General features: G+C 44.1%; 1 protein-coding gene across 3 annotated transcripts in view; it reads right to left on the bottom strand.

Annotated features, from left to right (window-relative positions):
- Window positions 1–1,306: 1,306 nt before the first annotated feature.
- Golga3 (golgin A3) overlaps window positions 1,307–14,998 on the bottom strand; it is a 44,580-nt gene continuing 30,888 nt past the window's right edge. For all 3 annotated transcript variants that reach the window (XM_013023161.1, XM_013023160.1, XM_013023162.1), the window contains 9 exons: window positions 13,871–14,014; window positions 12,652–12,849; window positions 11,714–11,830; window positions 7,471–7,610; window positions 6,733–6,865; window positions 5,983–6,105; window positions 4,995–5,156; window positions 3,684–3,847; window positions 1,307–3,089 (listed from right to left, as the gene is read on the bottom strand). In XM_013023161.1, coding sequence (XP_012878615.1) covers window positions 2,918–3,089; window positions 3,684–3,847; window positions 4,995–5,156; window positions 5,983–6,105; window positions 6,733–6,865; window positions 7,471–7,610; window positions 11,714–11,830; window positions 12,652–12,849; window positions 13,871–14,014 — 1,353 coding nt within the window. In that variant the 3' untranslated portion in view covers window positions 1,307–2,917. The remainder of the gene's footprint in view (window positions 3,090–3,683; window positions 3,848–4,994; window positions 5,157–5,982; window positions 6,106–6,732; window positions 6,866–7,470; window positions 7,611–11,713; window positions 11,831–12,651; window positions 12,850–13,870; window positions 14,015–14,998) is intronic.

Genomic DNA, 14,998 nt, shown 5'->3' with positions numbered 1-14,998 from the left:
ATAGTAATATTTAGCTGAAAACTATACTTGGCTAATCCTTATTGATTAGGAATAAAGGACAAATGAAAAAAGAAATAAGGAGTGACAGGACTAAGATGTAAGAATCATGTGATCAGTATTAACCTACCAGAGCCCCTGTCCCACACACTTCTCTTCCCATGCTGCTTGCCACCCAGCCTACAAAGGAGAGACGATGTCGTGCGTCTCTTGCTTGGTCTAAATTAGCAACAAACCATGACAGAACAGAATTCTCTTTCTAAACTCACTTTAACATAGGGTTTAACGTGAGATAAAAACTTAAAATGAAACTTCCCCAATGAAATATGAAAACCTTTACCAAAAATAGTTTATTGCACAAAATTTAAGGAATTCCCAAGCACACTTATATCCATAAAAAAAAACCAACATGCTTTTTAAAGTTACAATCTGTGACACATGTTGACACCTTTCCTAGGAAACCCCCAACCTGAGGACTCTTTGAAGAAGGTTGTTGTTTTTGCTTTTTTTTTTAAATAGAAATGAGAAACAAAACCACTAAAATTTTCAGACCCTCCTAAAGCATCAACCCAAGGATCGTATCAGACCCTGAAACCACTACAAAATGATATATATATTTTTTAACTCTATAGTAGGTGCATTAGATTAAGGCTCATTCTGCCTCACACCCCAGTGTTATTAATGTTACTAGAGTCTTGGGTAGAAAGACTCTAGGGCATCTTTGTTTCAAATAGACTGGTCCCTTTCACTTCCAGAATCTTTATATGACACCTTATTTTTGTTTAAGAAAATATTCATGGACATAGGAATACAGGTACTATTGGCCTTTCCCTATACCAACTGAGTGTAGGAGACCTCTGATCTAGAACTGTAGGTGTGCATAAAAATCGATGCACAAAGATGGACAGAGGCTTGAGCTGTCCCTTCGTGGGACCAATGTGGCCCTGGCAAAGAGACTCACACAAAATGATGGCAAGGCCTAGAGGAGTTGCCATTTCTGAGAGTACACATACCCATACTCAGTACAGCAGAGCAAAAGAAAGCGATAAGGACAAAAGAAGAAAGGGATGAGGACAGGAGAAGGACTTTTACTTGGTAAATTAAGCAAGAATGAGTTTCTCCTAAGACAAGAGAAAAATAGTAAGCCCCACCCAAAGTCCTGAGCAGGAGGGAGAAAAATCCTGCCACAGAACAAGCCCAGGCATTATTTCTTAAAACAAGATAATTCAACCAAAATAAATAAGAATGTAAACTACCATCTTTCTTTCCTATTAGGACAAGAACAATGCAGTTAAAACCATTTCCAGAAATTTAGCACCAGCTTTGAGCAAAAAGCTAAATGACAGTGCCCAGGCCCTGAGTTCAAGCCCCAGTATGGGCACAAAATACAATTTCCAATTTAAGATAGGGTATATTTAAAATGAAGTTTTCAAGTATTATTTCAAGATTAGCCCTGTATAAATTCTATACATATTTTAAAAGTTCTGATACTTGCTAGGGGATATTTTCAAAACACCAAACATCTTTCAATCTCTTCACTGCATCAATCAGTTAACCTCCTAACACTATATATTACAAGAGAACATAAACAACTTAAAATTCCATACTGTTTTCTCAACAAAGAAGCCACAGGTATTCTACCAACAAGGCTGATCAATAACACTTAGAAATTCACTTTCATATCAGATCTGCTTGCACCTAGACCTCCCTCTTTCCTTCTAACTCATAACAAGTTTTACTTTAGATCGTCTTACCAAACTAGGGGGGAACTTAAAGACTTCAATTCTCTGTCAGCACACATCTGTAGCAAATCCCAGGAAAATCTCATGAAGTAGGTGCTGGACAAAGCATCTGTCTCTAAACCTCCTGTGTCTTATGGGATCAACACGACCTTCTTCCAGACACTAACTATGACTTCAGGTAACACTGGCATCTTCCAAGGGCCCAGGGGTCTCTCCTGAATGCTAATACTCATACACAGGCTTGAGTAAACACCAACCATCTCATGGAGCATGGAGGTACAGCCTACTACCTGTAGATGAGTTTAAAGCCCCTTCCACTCTCCTTCGGGTCCCTGCACTCCTCAAATGTCAGTTCAGTTTGTGGGGACACTGGTGTCCTGTGTCTCCTGGTGGCCACTGAGCCCAATCAAGGGTCTGACTTAGGCTTACCTGGTGACAGCTAAGTGGCTAGTGACCACACAGGACTAGTAGCCTAACAGGTCAGTGCTATAAATTTCAAAGACATTGACAGAAGACTGTCAAGAAAAACAAAAACAAGAAACCTTTTCTGTGCAAGAATATTTGGTTTTAGAAGGTAAGTAATATTTCCTAAAATATAACTTTATGACATCCCTAAAGCCTGTACATAACAATTCCCAACAGCAAATTTTCAAAATGCAGTCAATAAAGACAATTAGATCCTTCCTTAAATAATATAGGCATAGGCTTTTAAAAGACGTCCGGTATTTATGTACACAGCTTATGGTGGGATGGCTATTAAGAAGTGAATGAAAAGCCAAAGGTGAAAGTGATACTGCAGCAAAGTAAAACTCTTACTGAGGGTGAGAAACATCATCCTAGCCTGCCCAGGCACTGCTGACCACACACCCTGTTGTGCAAAGTTCCAACTAGGACCTGGCTGATGGCATCACCTACCATTACTCATAAGAGGCCTCCTTCTGCAAATAACCCATCAAGCACTTCATTGAAGACTGTTTTTTAAGATTTGGTCATTTCATGGGAAAAGCTAGTTGTGATTTCAAATGACTCATCCTTGGCTATCCTTCTGTTATTTTACTCCTTGTTAAAGGCAAAAGCAAAATTTATATGTCATCTTAGAAAAATGTCAAATAAATAATATTGACAAAAGAACATTCCTTTACACAGATGCCCACATTTGGTGGCAACAAAGAAGATGGTCACTGATCCAGCCCTCCTCTGGGAGCCCTACTTTGACCATGTGGCTCTGTGTCTCCCTTGGGGTGGGCATGCTCTCCCGAGGCAGCTTCCACCTGAGCCCATGAGGACAGAGACTCGTGCACAGTGATGGTGTGTTCCTCCATCTGGCGTTGTAGACTGTCCATCTCCTGCCTGAGGACATGAGACAAGGGAAAGGAAGATCTGGTCACATGAGGCCCAGGCAGACCAACCATCAATAGCTGCCACTAACAAACTGGAGTTGATGCACTGGCTCATTGGCATGTATGGTGCTTTCAGAGACTAACAAATATGTAACCAGGTAGCAAAACCAGCCATCCTCACAGAATACAAGGGTTCGAAGCATTTGTCTTCATTTTTGGCAGAACCCAGGAGACCATCTGGCTCAGCTTCTGCTTGAGAGATACTTCTACCAGGACCATGTTAAAGATGAAAGACAATACACCCAAGAGTCCATGTTGACCAACTCATATGTGGGAGCTATCATCTGCCCATGGAAACGTTATCTTGCATGCCCCATGACACTGGCCTCTTGTATCCTAAGCTAGGAGACTCAGTCCATGGCTGACAGATACAAAATATCTGGTTCACCAGAGTAGTTCATAAAGCCACTTCCACATTACAACATGGACTTAGAGGCTCTGCCTTTGAGAAGCCCCAACAAGCAGAAGTCTATTTGGGTCCTGCTGGCACTAAATTACATGACATCTCAAAGGCTAAATAAAATGCACAGAGTACAGATCATACTTGAGCTGCTGCAAACAGCTATTCAGGTTCTTGAGAGGCTCCTTGCTCACGGCAGGCGGAGGTCGTAGCAGCTCCTCCAACAGAGAGGCGGGCACAGGGCAGTCAGGGATCTTGATGGGTGTTGCAGGGCTGGAGGAGTTGGCCTCACCTTTTGGCTCCTTCCTCTGTTTACAAAATCATTATATCGTAAGCTTCCCCACAAACAAGGCCCCCTAAGAGGCTTTTTCTATCAATACAGCCTGGTTATCACCAGACAAATTAGGCTGTTCAACAGCTTTGTTCCTAATGTGTAACGGCAATTTATGTATGGCCCTTTGGGAGAACACAGCTAGATCCCAAACTAGAGCTCTCCTATGGGAGACCCACAGCCTTACCTCTGAGTTTCCCTAAGAAATCAAGTAGGTTATACAACTTATTGAGCTTTCTAGAACCTAAAAGCTTTTCCACCAATAGCAAATTATGCTAGATAACTCTGAGAATCTGAAAGAGCGCGCATCTATTTATTGTAGACTGTGTGCAAAAAAATCTGCTGGAAGGACTGGGAAGGTACCTCAGCAGTAGAATGCATGCCTTGCAAGCATGAGGCCCTGGGTTCGTTTCCTCAGCACCACATAAACAGAAAAAGCCAGAAGTGGCGCTGTGGCTCCAGTGGTAGAGCACTAGCCTTGAGCTGAAGAGCTGAGGGACAGCGCCCAGACCCAGAGTTCAGTCCCCATGACCGGCAAAAAAAAAAAAAAAAAAAAATCTGGTATCTCAACACTCAAGCATAAAGTTTGGGGTCCCACCAAAGCCTACACTACAGCTGTCTACCTATTCTTTCATTTAAAAGTATAATACAAGGGCTGGGAAGGTAGCTCAGTGGTAGAGTGCTTGCCTCATATGCATGAGGCCCTGGGTTCGATTTCTCAGCACCACATAAGCAGAAAAAAACAGGAGTAGCGCTGTGGCTCAAGTGGTAGAGTGCTAACCTTGAGCTGAAGAGCTGAGGGACAGTGCCCAGGCCCAAAGTTCAGGCCCCACAACCAACAACAACAACAAAGTATAATACAAAAAAATATATTACAGCAAAATGGTATTTGGATTCATGAAAAAAGAGTAAACCATTCCATTAGAATAGGCACCAAATAAAATGATTCGGTCTACTGTCAAAGCAGAATCCTCTATAGTTATTTACTTTCATACAGTAGTTATTCAGAGTTGACTGTATCTACTTTATGTGTGAATGATTAGACACCCTATCAGCCTCTTGCCCAAACAAATCCACACATGGGAGGTATCAGCTTAACTAGAAGGGGCCTGGCTGAATACCACCTTGGCTGTGCTTCGACGGAGATCCAACTTGAGCTGCTGGTTCTGCTGAAGTAGAGTCTTCATACTGTTCTTCAGTTCAGATACTTTGGCTTGAAGCATAAATTTATCCTTCTGAGTAATCAACAGATCTTCTTGAGCCATCTCCAACTCAGATTTGATATTCTAAGGAAAGTAAATTCAGATGTAGAAGCTTAAAAGCTCTTAAGCACAATTCTAAGATCTTAAGTTTGTATGTTGGTTCTAAGACTGATTTTCCTAGGACAGCTACTGAGCCATTTTCATTTAGGACAATTTCCTCACCCGTTCATACACTTTGTAAAGAGTCCAATAGGAATCATACCTCATCATTTTTACTCAAGTTCCTTGCCTTTGCATAGGAAACAGCATTATGTACATGATCATACTGCACAATCAAGTCTAAGGATCTGTTTAAATTCTTATGTCAGCTACAAGAATAAGCGTTCCTATGAAACAATACAAACCAGTTCTAGTTTAACTGGTTCAAATCATTTGTTTACAAGTAAAGAATCTTAGCAAGCTGTGTTTCTGATACTTCCCATGAGTAGTAATGAGTGCACACTGATTCTCCATGAAAGTTGATCAAAATTCTGTCTCCCCCACCCCCATATATATTGTTTAAAAATGTCATGTTCCTGACACACTTGACACAAGTTAGCACAGGGATGGATTTGAACATCAGATTCAGGTCCACCGGAATCTATCTGGCTGTGTGACCGTGCAGAGGTAGACTCCTTCTAAAATGGGAACAATGTCTTCAGAAACAGGGCATCCAATTTGATAAGAACTCTTGTAATGCAAGTCACACACAGCCTGGCTATAAGATACTCAGCACAGGAACCAGGAACTCGTATCTGATCACTAACTTGCAGAATGTTGCTGAGATCCCAGGGACAGGACTTATCACTACCTCCACCCAGATCCTGGGGACAGGAATGGTACCACCTCTGCCCAGGGACAGGAACCGCACCTGCAAGGACTGTTGTGTTCCCTCCAGTTCCTTCTTGCCCTGCTGCTCTGTCAAGTCCAGCTGCTGCTTCAAAGACTGAATTTCTCTATCTTTCTGATCCAACTCCCATTTGAGATTTTCCATCTAAAGTGAAAAAGGGGATTCATGACCAAGACATTTTTTTTGGGGGGGGGGGGTAGGGTGGGGAGTGCCAGTCCTCAAGCTTGATGCTGTCCTTGAGCTTTTTCGCTCAAGGGTAGTGCTTTACCACTTGAGCCACAGTTCCAATTCTGGGTTTTTGGCAGTTAATTGGAAGTAAGAGTCTCACCAACTTTCCTGCCCAGGATGGCTTTGAACTATGACTCAGATCTCAGCTTCCTGAATAGCTAGGATTTATTGGTATGAGCCAGGGGTACCCAGTGACCAAGACAATTTTAAAGTGACATTTTATTTATTTATTTTTTGCTTGTACCAGGGCTTGAACTACCTCAAGCTTTATGCTAGCTCAGTCTGGTAGCTCTTGGCTAGTGCTGTACCACTTGAGCCATGCCTCCAGCCTTGCTTTATTTTGCTAATCAGAAACAAGAGTTTCATACTTTTTTGTCTGGGCTGGCTTCAAGCTACGATTCTTCGGTGCCAGACTCCTGAGTAACTAGGATTATAGTCCAGCTTAAAGTGACACACTGGAAAATGACCACATTATTTATGCTAATCTTTTTATAGTAAGTTTCTTTCTGAGCAGACAGCTTCAGTTGGCAGCTTAGCTATCACCTCTTGGCTTCCCACAGGTTGCTGACTCAGTTGTACGTCCAGCTGCTGCTGTAGGAGCTGGAGCCGGGTCCGGGTCTCTGCCAGTTCTGTCTGGAACTGTGTTATTTCTTGTAAATGTTTCCCTTCCCGAATCCTGCATGTAAAAAATAAAATGACAGCATCCTCCCAATGTGCTCTCCCTACTCTGAAGACTCAATGTGTGGAACGTGACTGTCCTGGGAAGAGAGATTATTCACCACAGGCTGTGGACAATAATCCACCTCAGCCAAGCCTATGAACTCTTACGGGAGATTTGCTTTCCCTGCACAATTCAGACGGAGGTGGTGCATACAGTGAGAAGCATACTAAATAAGACTGCTGTTGTGTTCAGTCCCAGACTTGCCAACCTCCATGTGGTCTGACTCAATGCTACACTAGTGGGGAGCTACAATGAACCAGAATACAGCCTGGGATGAGGGCTCATATAGTGGCCCTTTCTGTTCCAGAAAGGATGAACAAGTGAAGGAGAGGGTTAGGGCAAGGGATAATCTTAGGCTTCCAGAAGTAGAATTGGATAATTCTTTAATTTGTCTCAAAAGTACTTAGTAACTTAGTAAATGATAGCCCTCCATCCTGTTAAATGAGAATTAAAGATAGAAGGAGGGTCCAAATAGCTCTTCTTGTACCAAGAAATGCTGTATGGCATTCTACCACTGAGGTCGCTGTGATCAGCTCTTCAGATATTCCCCAGGTACTCACTGGAGCGCATCAGCCTCAGCCTGAAGCGTCTGCACCAGATGCTCCTTGGCCTGCAGCTCCTTCTTCACCTCACTCAGTTCCAACGTGGCCGCCTTAAAGTGGCGGCGGTTGTGTCCAGCTTCCATCCTGGCAGCGGCCACCTAGGAGGAAGGGAAAAAGCGAATGTGAACACACCAAGGACCAGAGTGAAGGGCTTTCCTAACCCATGAAGGTCCTATCTGCTCTTCTATTTTTTTCTTCTTTTCAAGTTTCTAATAAAGATCAAGATGCTTGCTATGATACCCAGTACCCAGTGGTCCAATAAACTACTCAGAAATAGCTGGAAGTAGCACTGTGGCTCAAGTGGTAGACACTAGCATTGAGCACAAAGAGGCCCAGTGACAGTGCCCAGGCCCTGACTTCAAGCCCTGAGACCCACCCAAAAATAACAAAAAAAAAAAAAAAGGGAAATAAAAAAAAAAAACAAAAAACCTTTCAACTCTTATTAACAGTTTAGTGGGTTCATTAGAGATTGAAAGTGATGAGCACTTCATTTAATCTTCATCATTATTTCAGATAAGAAGCTTAAATACGCTGAGAGAAAACAAATTAAGCATCACTCACAACTATTCTCAGAAAAAAGAAATCAAAGTCTTCATTTTAGTTATAAATTTCCTACTTATACCTTTTTGTAAGACAAGAATAAAATTCAAGAGCTGGGAAGATGGCTCGGTGGTAGAGTGCTTGCCTTGCAGCATGAGGCCCTAGGTTCAATCCTCAGCACCACAAAAGCAGAAAAAGTCAGAAGTGGCACTGTGGCTCAAGTGGTAGAGCGCTCTCCTTGAGCTGAAGAGCTGAGGGACAACACCTAGGCCCAGAGTTCAAGCCCACAACAGACCAAAAAAAAAAAAGAAAGAAAAGAAAAGAAAAGAAGTGATTTAAGTGATAACTAAGCTCAGAGCAAACCACAGACTTAGGGGCTGGGCAGGAAGAAGGTTACCTGTATCAGCACAGAACTGTTATCAGCAACAAGTCTCAAAGCAAGATCTAGTTGTTGTAGGCCATGAACAAGTCAATCATTGCTCATACCAAAATACTTTTTTTTTTTAGGGGGGGGAGGGTATGGTCGTGGGGAGTGAATGCTGGGCCTGTGTGCTGTCCCTCAGCTCTTCAGCTCAAGGCTAGCGCTCTACCACTTGAGCCACAGCGCCACTTGTAGCTTTTTTCTTTTTGCTTATGTGGTACTAAGGGATCGAACCCAGGGCCTCATGCATTTAAGGCAAGCGCTCTACCACTGAGCCACCTTCCCAGCCCCCAAAATATTCTTATTAAAGAGTATTAATTTTGTGGAGTGCCAGTGGCTCTTCCTGTAATCTTAACTTCTCAGAGCCGGAGATTTGAAAATCACGGTTCGAAACCATCCCTAGTCAAAGTCCATGTTTTTTTTTTTTTTTTTTGGCCAGTCATGAGGCTTGAACTATGGGCCTGGGTGCTGTCCCTCAGCTCTTCAGCTCAAAGGCTAGCGCTCTACCACTTGGTCAATAGCACCACTTCTGTCTTTTTCTGCTTATGTGGTACTGAGGAATCAAACCCAGGGCCTCATGCATGCAAGGCAAGCACTCTACCACTGAGCCGCCTTCCCATGAGTCTTTTTTTTTTTTTTGTCGTGGGGCTTGAACTTTGGGCCTGGGTACTGTCCCTGAGCTCTTCAGCTCAAGGCGAGCACTCAACTACTTGAGCCATAGTGCCACTTCTGGTTTTCTAGTGGTTTTTATTTGAAATAAGAGTCTCATGGACTGTCCTGCCTGGGCTGGCTTTGAACCGTGATCCTCAGATCTCAGCCTCCTGAGTAGCGAGGATTACAGGAGTGAGCTACTGGTGCCCAGCCCATGAGTCTTATCTCCAGTTAATCACCAAAAAAGCGGAAAGTGGCGCTGTGGCTCAAGTGGTAGACTGCTAGTCTTTAGCAAAAGGAACCCAGGGACAGCACCTTGGCTCAGAATCCAAGCCCCAAGCTGGGAAGTTGGCTTAGTAGTAGAGCGCTTGCCTTGAATGCATGAGGCCCTGGGTTCGATCCCTTAGTACCACATAAGCAAAAAGAAAAAAAGCCGGAAGTGGTGCTGTGGCTCAAGTGGTAGAGAGCTAGCCTTGAGCTGAAGAGCTGAGGTACAGCGCCCAGGCCCAGAGTTCAGGCCCCACTACCAGACCACACACACATACATTCACACACACAAAAAAAGAATCCAAGCCAGGCGCTGGTGGCTCACGCCTGTAATCCTAGCTACTCAGGAGGCTGAGATCTGAGGATCGCAGTTCAAAGCCAGCCTGGGCAGGAGAGACCGTGAGACTCCTATCTCCAATAAACCATCAGAAAAACGGAAGTGGCACTGTAGCTCAAGTGGTAGAGCGCTCGCCTTGAGCTGAAGAGCTGAGGGACAGCACCCAGGCCCAGAGTTCAAGCTCACGACTGACAAAAAAAAAAAAAAGAATCCAAGCCCCAAGACTGGCAAAAAAACCCCAAAAACTACACACACACACAATTTTGCCAGGCACTAGTGGCTCATACCTGTAACCCTAGCTACTCAGGAGGCTGAGATCTGAGGATTGTGCTTCAAAGCCAGCTTAGGCAGCAAAGTCTGTTAAATTCTCTAATTACAATAAACTACCAAAAAAAAAAAAAAAAGCCAGAAATACAGCTATGGCTCAAGTGGTAAGAGTCCTAGGCCTTAAGCAAAAGAAGCTCAGTGATAGCACCCAGGCACTAAGGTCAAGCCTCAGAAACATGAACATGAACACACACATACACTCTCTCTGTCACTCTATGTCTCTCTCTCTGTCTGTCTCTCTCTCTCTCTCTCTCTCACACATACACACCACCCAAGAAATAAAGAATATTTCCTGGGCTGGGAAGGTGGCTCAGTGGTAGAGTGCTTGCCGTGTATGCATGCAGCCCTGAGTTCGATTCCTCAGGACCACATACTCAGAAAAAGTTGCAAGTGGCGCTGTGGCTCAAGTGGTGGAGCGCTAGCCTTGAGCTTAAGAGCTGAAGGATAGTGCCCAGGCCCAGAGTTCAGGCCTATGACCAAAAAAAAAAAAAAAAAGAATTATTTCCTATTCTATCATCACACAGATGTTTTTATGGATGTGGCAAAAATCTAGATCACAAGAAGAAGCTTTATTTTTTAAGTTGAAAAATTTGGAAAAGTAATTGTAACTTGTAAGGTAATCTAGAGATTAGAGATAAAGTGAGGTGTTCTTTTCCATATTTCTTCACAGACAATTACAGTTAACCCTCTCCTAGCAACTTCTATGCCCACAAGCACACACGTAGCTAGTGGCCCTGAGTGCATGTTCTGTGCCAAGCACTGGGGGTGTTTCAGCAGGAAGTTCGTATTCTAATAAAGAAACTTTGTAGAACAGGGCCTGAGATAAAATGCACAGTGATTAGCACAAGCTTCTGCTAAATGACTTGCCTTATTGATCAGTAGCTACATACTGTGGCTCTTTATACTGAAAACACTTTTTTGAGACTGTGCTTTGAAATGTAGCCCAGGCTGGCCTCAAATTCAGGATCCTTCTGCCTCAGCACCCTTGGTACTGGATAACAGGCCTGTACCACCACACCCAGATTCTTGTCTACCTTTCCCTATTTTGCAGTACTAGAGATTGAACTCAAGGCTCTGTGTTCCAGTGCTCTACCATTTAAGTCACATTCCAGTTCGTTTGTCTGTTTTTAGCACAAACAGTAAGTGTGCTTTTCGAACCTGGCATTACAAAGGACATGTTTTCCTAGTAATGACTAATACATGTATACACGTATGGATCAATCCACATTCCTAGGCCTGCATAGATAAGTGGGTTTTTTTGCTGTTGTGGGGCCTGAACTCAGGGCCTGGGTGCTGTCCTTGAGCTTTCCTGCTAAAGGCTAGTAGTACTCTATCACTGAGCCACAACTCTACTTCCAGTTTTCTAGTAGTTAATTGGAGATAAGAGTCTCATGGACTTTCCTGCTCTGACAGGCTTTGAACTACAACCCACAGTCGCTAGGATTACAGGCACGAGTCACCAGCAACTAGCTGAATGTCATTTTTTAAAATTTCAGCAGCCTCTGTCCTCACAACTCTATGATGATAACTCTCCTCCCTAGAGAAGAGTCTTGGGAGAAGAGTTGCTTATGTGTGTGAAGAGCATGTAACTTTGTAGACACTGAAAGATCTGACAGAAGGGCCTATGAATCTGAAGGTGACTAGAAGTGGTCACATACCTGCTCTTTGAGGCTGTTTACTTCCATCTTTTCTTTCTCTAATGAGGCTTGTAAGGCCTGGACAAGCTGCTTCATTTGGCGATCCTCCTCTTCTTTGCGCAGCAAAACTGCCTGTACCTAGAATGCATTGCAAAAGGATATGGAAAGAAAACTCCTTAGAGCCCATGATACAGTGTATGGCCTCGTACAGCCAAAACTCCTCTAGGAAGTCCACTCTCAGGAACCCAGCAGGGCAATACATGTCACAGTGGGAGAGGAGTCCATCTGCTGTGAGATGAGTTCAAAGGACTGCTCACTTGGTCACATTTAGTAACATAGACACATACATAAATCCTAAATTACAACACAAGGCAAGGCAACATAGTAAGAATGGAAGTGGTAGGAGCTAGGGAAAAGTGTAAGCTATTCAAGTCTCTAGTGACTGGACATTTTAAGGCTGACATGCAATGTGGCCCTTAGATTGTCATTCTGCAGACTTCTCTAAGCTTAGCTAGCAGCTTCTTCTCAGTCCACATGGTGGCTGTGGAACCGAAGAAGCTAAGAAAAGTGTCTGCTAGTAATACTCTGGGCAGAGTTCAAATCCAAGTTGTGAACCATGTGAGAACTTCAGGTAACAACTACTGCACAAGTCATTGCTAAAACAAGAGGATAGTCCACCTCTTTCCTTCAGGAACCCATTATGCAGAATGAAATAAGTAAGCCAACATACTGACTCTACAACTGACAGAACACCTGGTTTTACATGCAGAGCCCAGGTCTACCCTACATCTGAAAGATCTTGGTTTGTGAATTAAATACATTCCTGGAGCCTCGGAGCACCTACATCCTCTCTGTAGTGGAGTGTTGTGTTCTCTTGAGTACCTGAGGTGACTGGATATAGTCAGACACAGTATGCATGGGGCACACAACTCTCCCTCTGTTCTGGGAAGTCTGGGTACCTGGAGATTCAGTTGCACCAGATCAGCCTCTCTCTTGGCTAACGCCGTCTCCAGTATGCTGTTGTGCTCCCGTAAAGCTGCATTGGATTGTCCAAGGCCTGTGAGCTTCCCTCTCTCATGTTCTAACTCAAGAGCCAGCTTCTTATTTGACTCTTCTAGGCGCTTTATCTTCTTTCTGAAGCCTCTGGATTCTTGAAGCTGAAACATACCAAAAGTAACTGTCAAGATACCTGTTCTAGGCGGGCACTGGTGGCTCACGCCTGTCATCCTAGCTACTCAGGAGGCTGAGATCTGAGGATCACGGTTCAAAGCCAGCCCGGGCAGGAAAATCTGTGAGACTCTTATCTCCAATAAAACTACCTGAAAACTGCAAGCTTAGAATACTAAATCCTTTTGAATACTAAAGCATAACGCAAACTGTTCTCCTTGATTTTTGATGTGGGAAGGGGAAGCACCTGAGTACAGGCTGCTCTTCTGGGACCACAGGAGCTTCTGTCCAAGAACTGCTTCCAGCCCAGCCCGCACCAACACAATATAGTGGCATGGAGCTTGGCTAGTATTACCAACACACATTTCAGGGCGGGACAGAGAGGGCTGGAGAAGTATGCTGACCCAAAGTGACTGGCAGTCTCCCAGGACTCTGAAAAGGGGTCGAGATGGGCCAAGACACAGGCCAGTCAATGGCAAGAGCTCTTGATGACTATGCCAAGATGTAGTTAGCATCGTCTGGAGATACAGCTGCCTCTGCTATCTCTGAGTGTTCCTTAAAAGGCTCAAGTTGTGTTTTCTTATTTTCAACTAAACCTCTCTAACGGGGGAAACCCAAGATTCACACTGGTTATCCTAAGATTCATCCATGTAACTATCAATGATTTTCACTGTTGTCCTCACTAGTGCACTAGAAATAGTCTCTTTTGGGCTGGGAATGTGGCTTAGTGGTAGAATGCTTGCCTAGCATGCATGAGGCCTTATGTTTGGTTCCTCAGTATTACATAAACAGAAAAAGCCAGAAATTGTGCTGTGGTTCAAGTGGAAGAGTGCTAGCCTTGAGCAAAAGAAACTTGGGACAGTGTCCAGGCCCTGAGTTCAAGCCCCAAGACTGGCAATAAATAATAAATAGATGATAGATAGATGTCTCCAACAATAATCAGAAGACAACCAGACACAAGCAGCAGTGTTGAGCAATATAGGGCACTGCATGGCAATATACAGGTGTTACCTCATCTTCTAGCTCCAAAACCTTCTCACGAGACTCTTCCAACTCCTGGCTAGTCATTGCAATCACTTCCTGAAGCTCCTTCTCCAGCAGCATCTTGCTTTGGCCAACATTCTGCAGCTCCACCTCCAAGGCCTGGATTTTCTCCTAACAGACGAAACAGGATAATAAAATTGGTCACCATTCTGTGACAAACCCACATACTCCTCGAATCCTAGCAGAAAGCTCTGTGGTCCCACTAACGTTCTTTTGTCTGCCTATCTAGTTTTGTTGTTGAGATAAAGTCTTATGATGTGGTCCAGGCTGGCTTCACACTAGAGAACTTCTTGCCTCAGTCTGAGAGCTAGAACTAAGTATTCTGGCTTCTTATATGCAAACCTAAACTCAAACTCCAGTTCCTCCAAATGTGGCTGGCTACTGCAGAACTCAGATGATCCCAAACCCAGTAATTCTGCTGCCACCCTCAGAGCTGTGCTCAATGCCCTGTTTCCCAATCTGCCACCCTTATTCTGCTTTGCCAACTCTTGGCCACTGCAGTACAATCAACCACCTACTGAAATAACCTTTTCTGCACCTCCCTGTTTAACCCATGGCCTGCCTACACCCCAGGACAGGAGAACAGGGCCTTTATGGTTTTCTGCACACACCATGAGCAAAGCCAACCTAAGCTCCCCAAGCCAGCCTCCACCCAAGAATGTCTCCTCCAAAGCTTTCCAGACTCTATTAAACTCTGTCTTCTGGCCCCTCACACCCTCACTGGACCCTCAATCCTCCTGGTGGGTGCAGCCCACTGCTCCACTTCAGGCCATGCCTGCAACCCCACAAACACAAAGGAGGCCAGAGTCCAGGGCTAAGACATGCCTCTACTTATCACAGCCAGGAGTTGAATTTCTCTATGCCCAGGAGGCTCATGGAGAAAACAAGGCTCATGACATAGAATATGAGAGCCAAGAGATGCTATACATAGGTCACTGAAAGTGCACAATGAACATTTCAATCATTTCTCTCTTTAAAGAACCCTTTTACAGAGGCATGCGAAGGTGGCTCTGTGGTAGAGCGCTTGCCTTGCATGCCTGAGGCCCTGGGTTCGATTCCTCAGCACCACATAAGCAAAAAGAAAAAAAGCCGGAA

The sequence above is a fragment of the Dipodomys ordii genome, unplaced genomic scaffold, assembly GCF_000151885.1.
Source record: "Dipodomys ordii isolate 6190 unplaced genomic scaffold, Dord_2.0 Scaffold66, whole genome shotgun sequence".
Lineage (NCBI taxonomy): Eukaryota > Metazoa > Chordata > Mammalia > Rodentia > Heteromyidae > Dipodomys > Dipodomys ordii.
The sequence above is the reverse complement of the archived record's forward strand: the minus strand, read 5'-3'. Positions and strand labels throughout refer to the sequence as shown.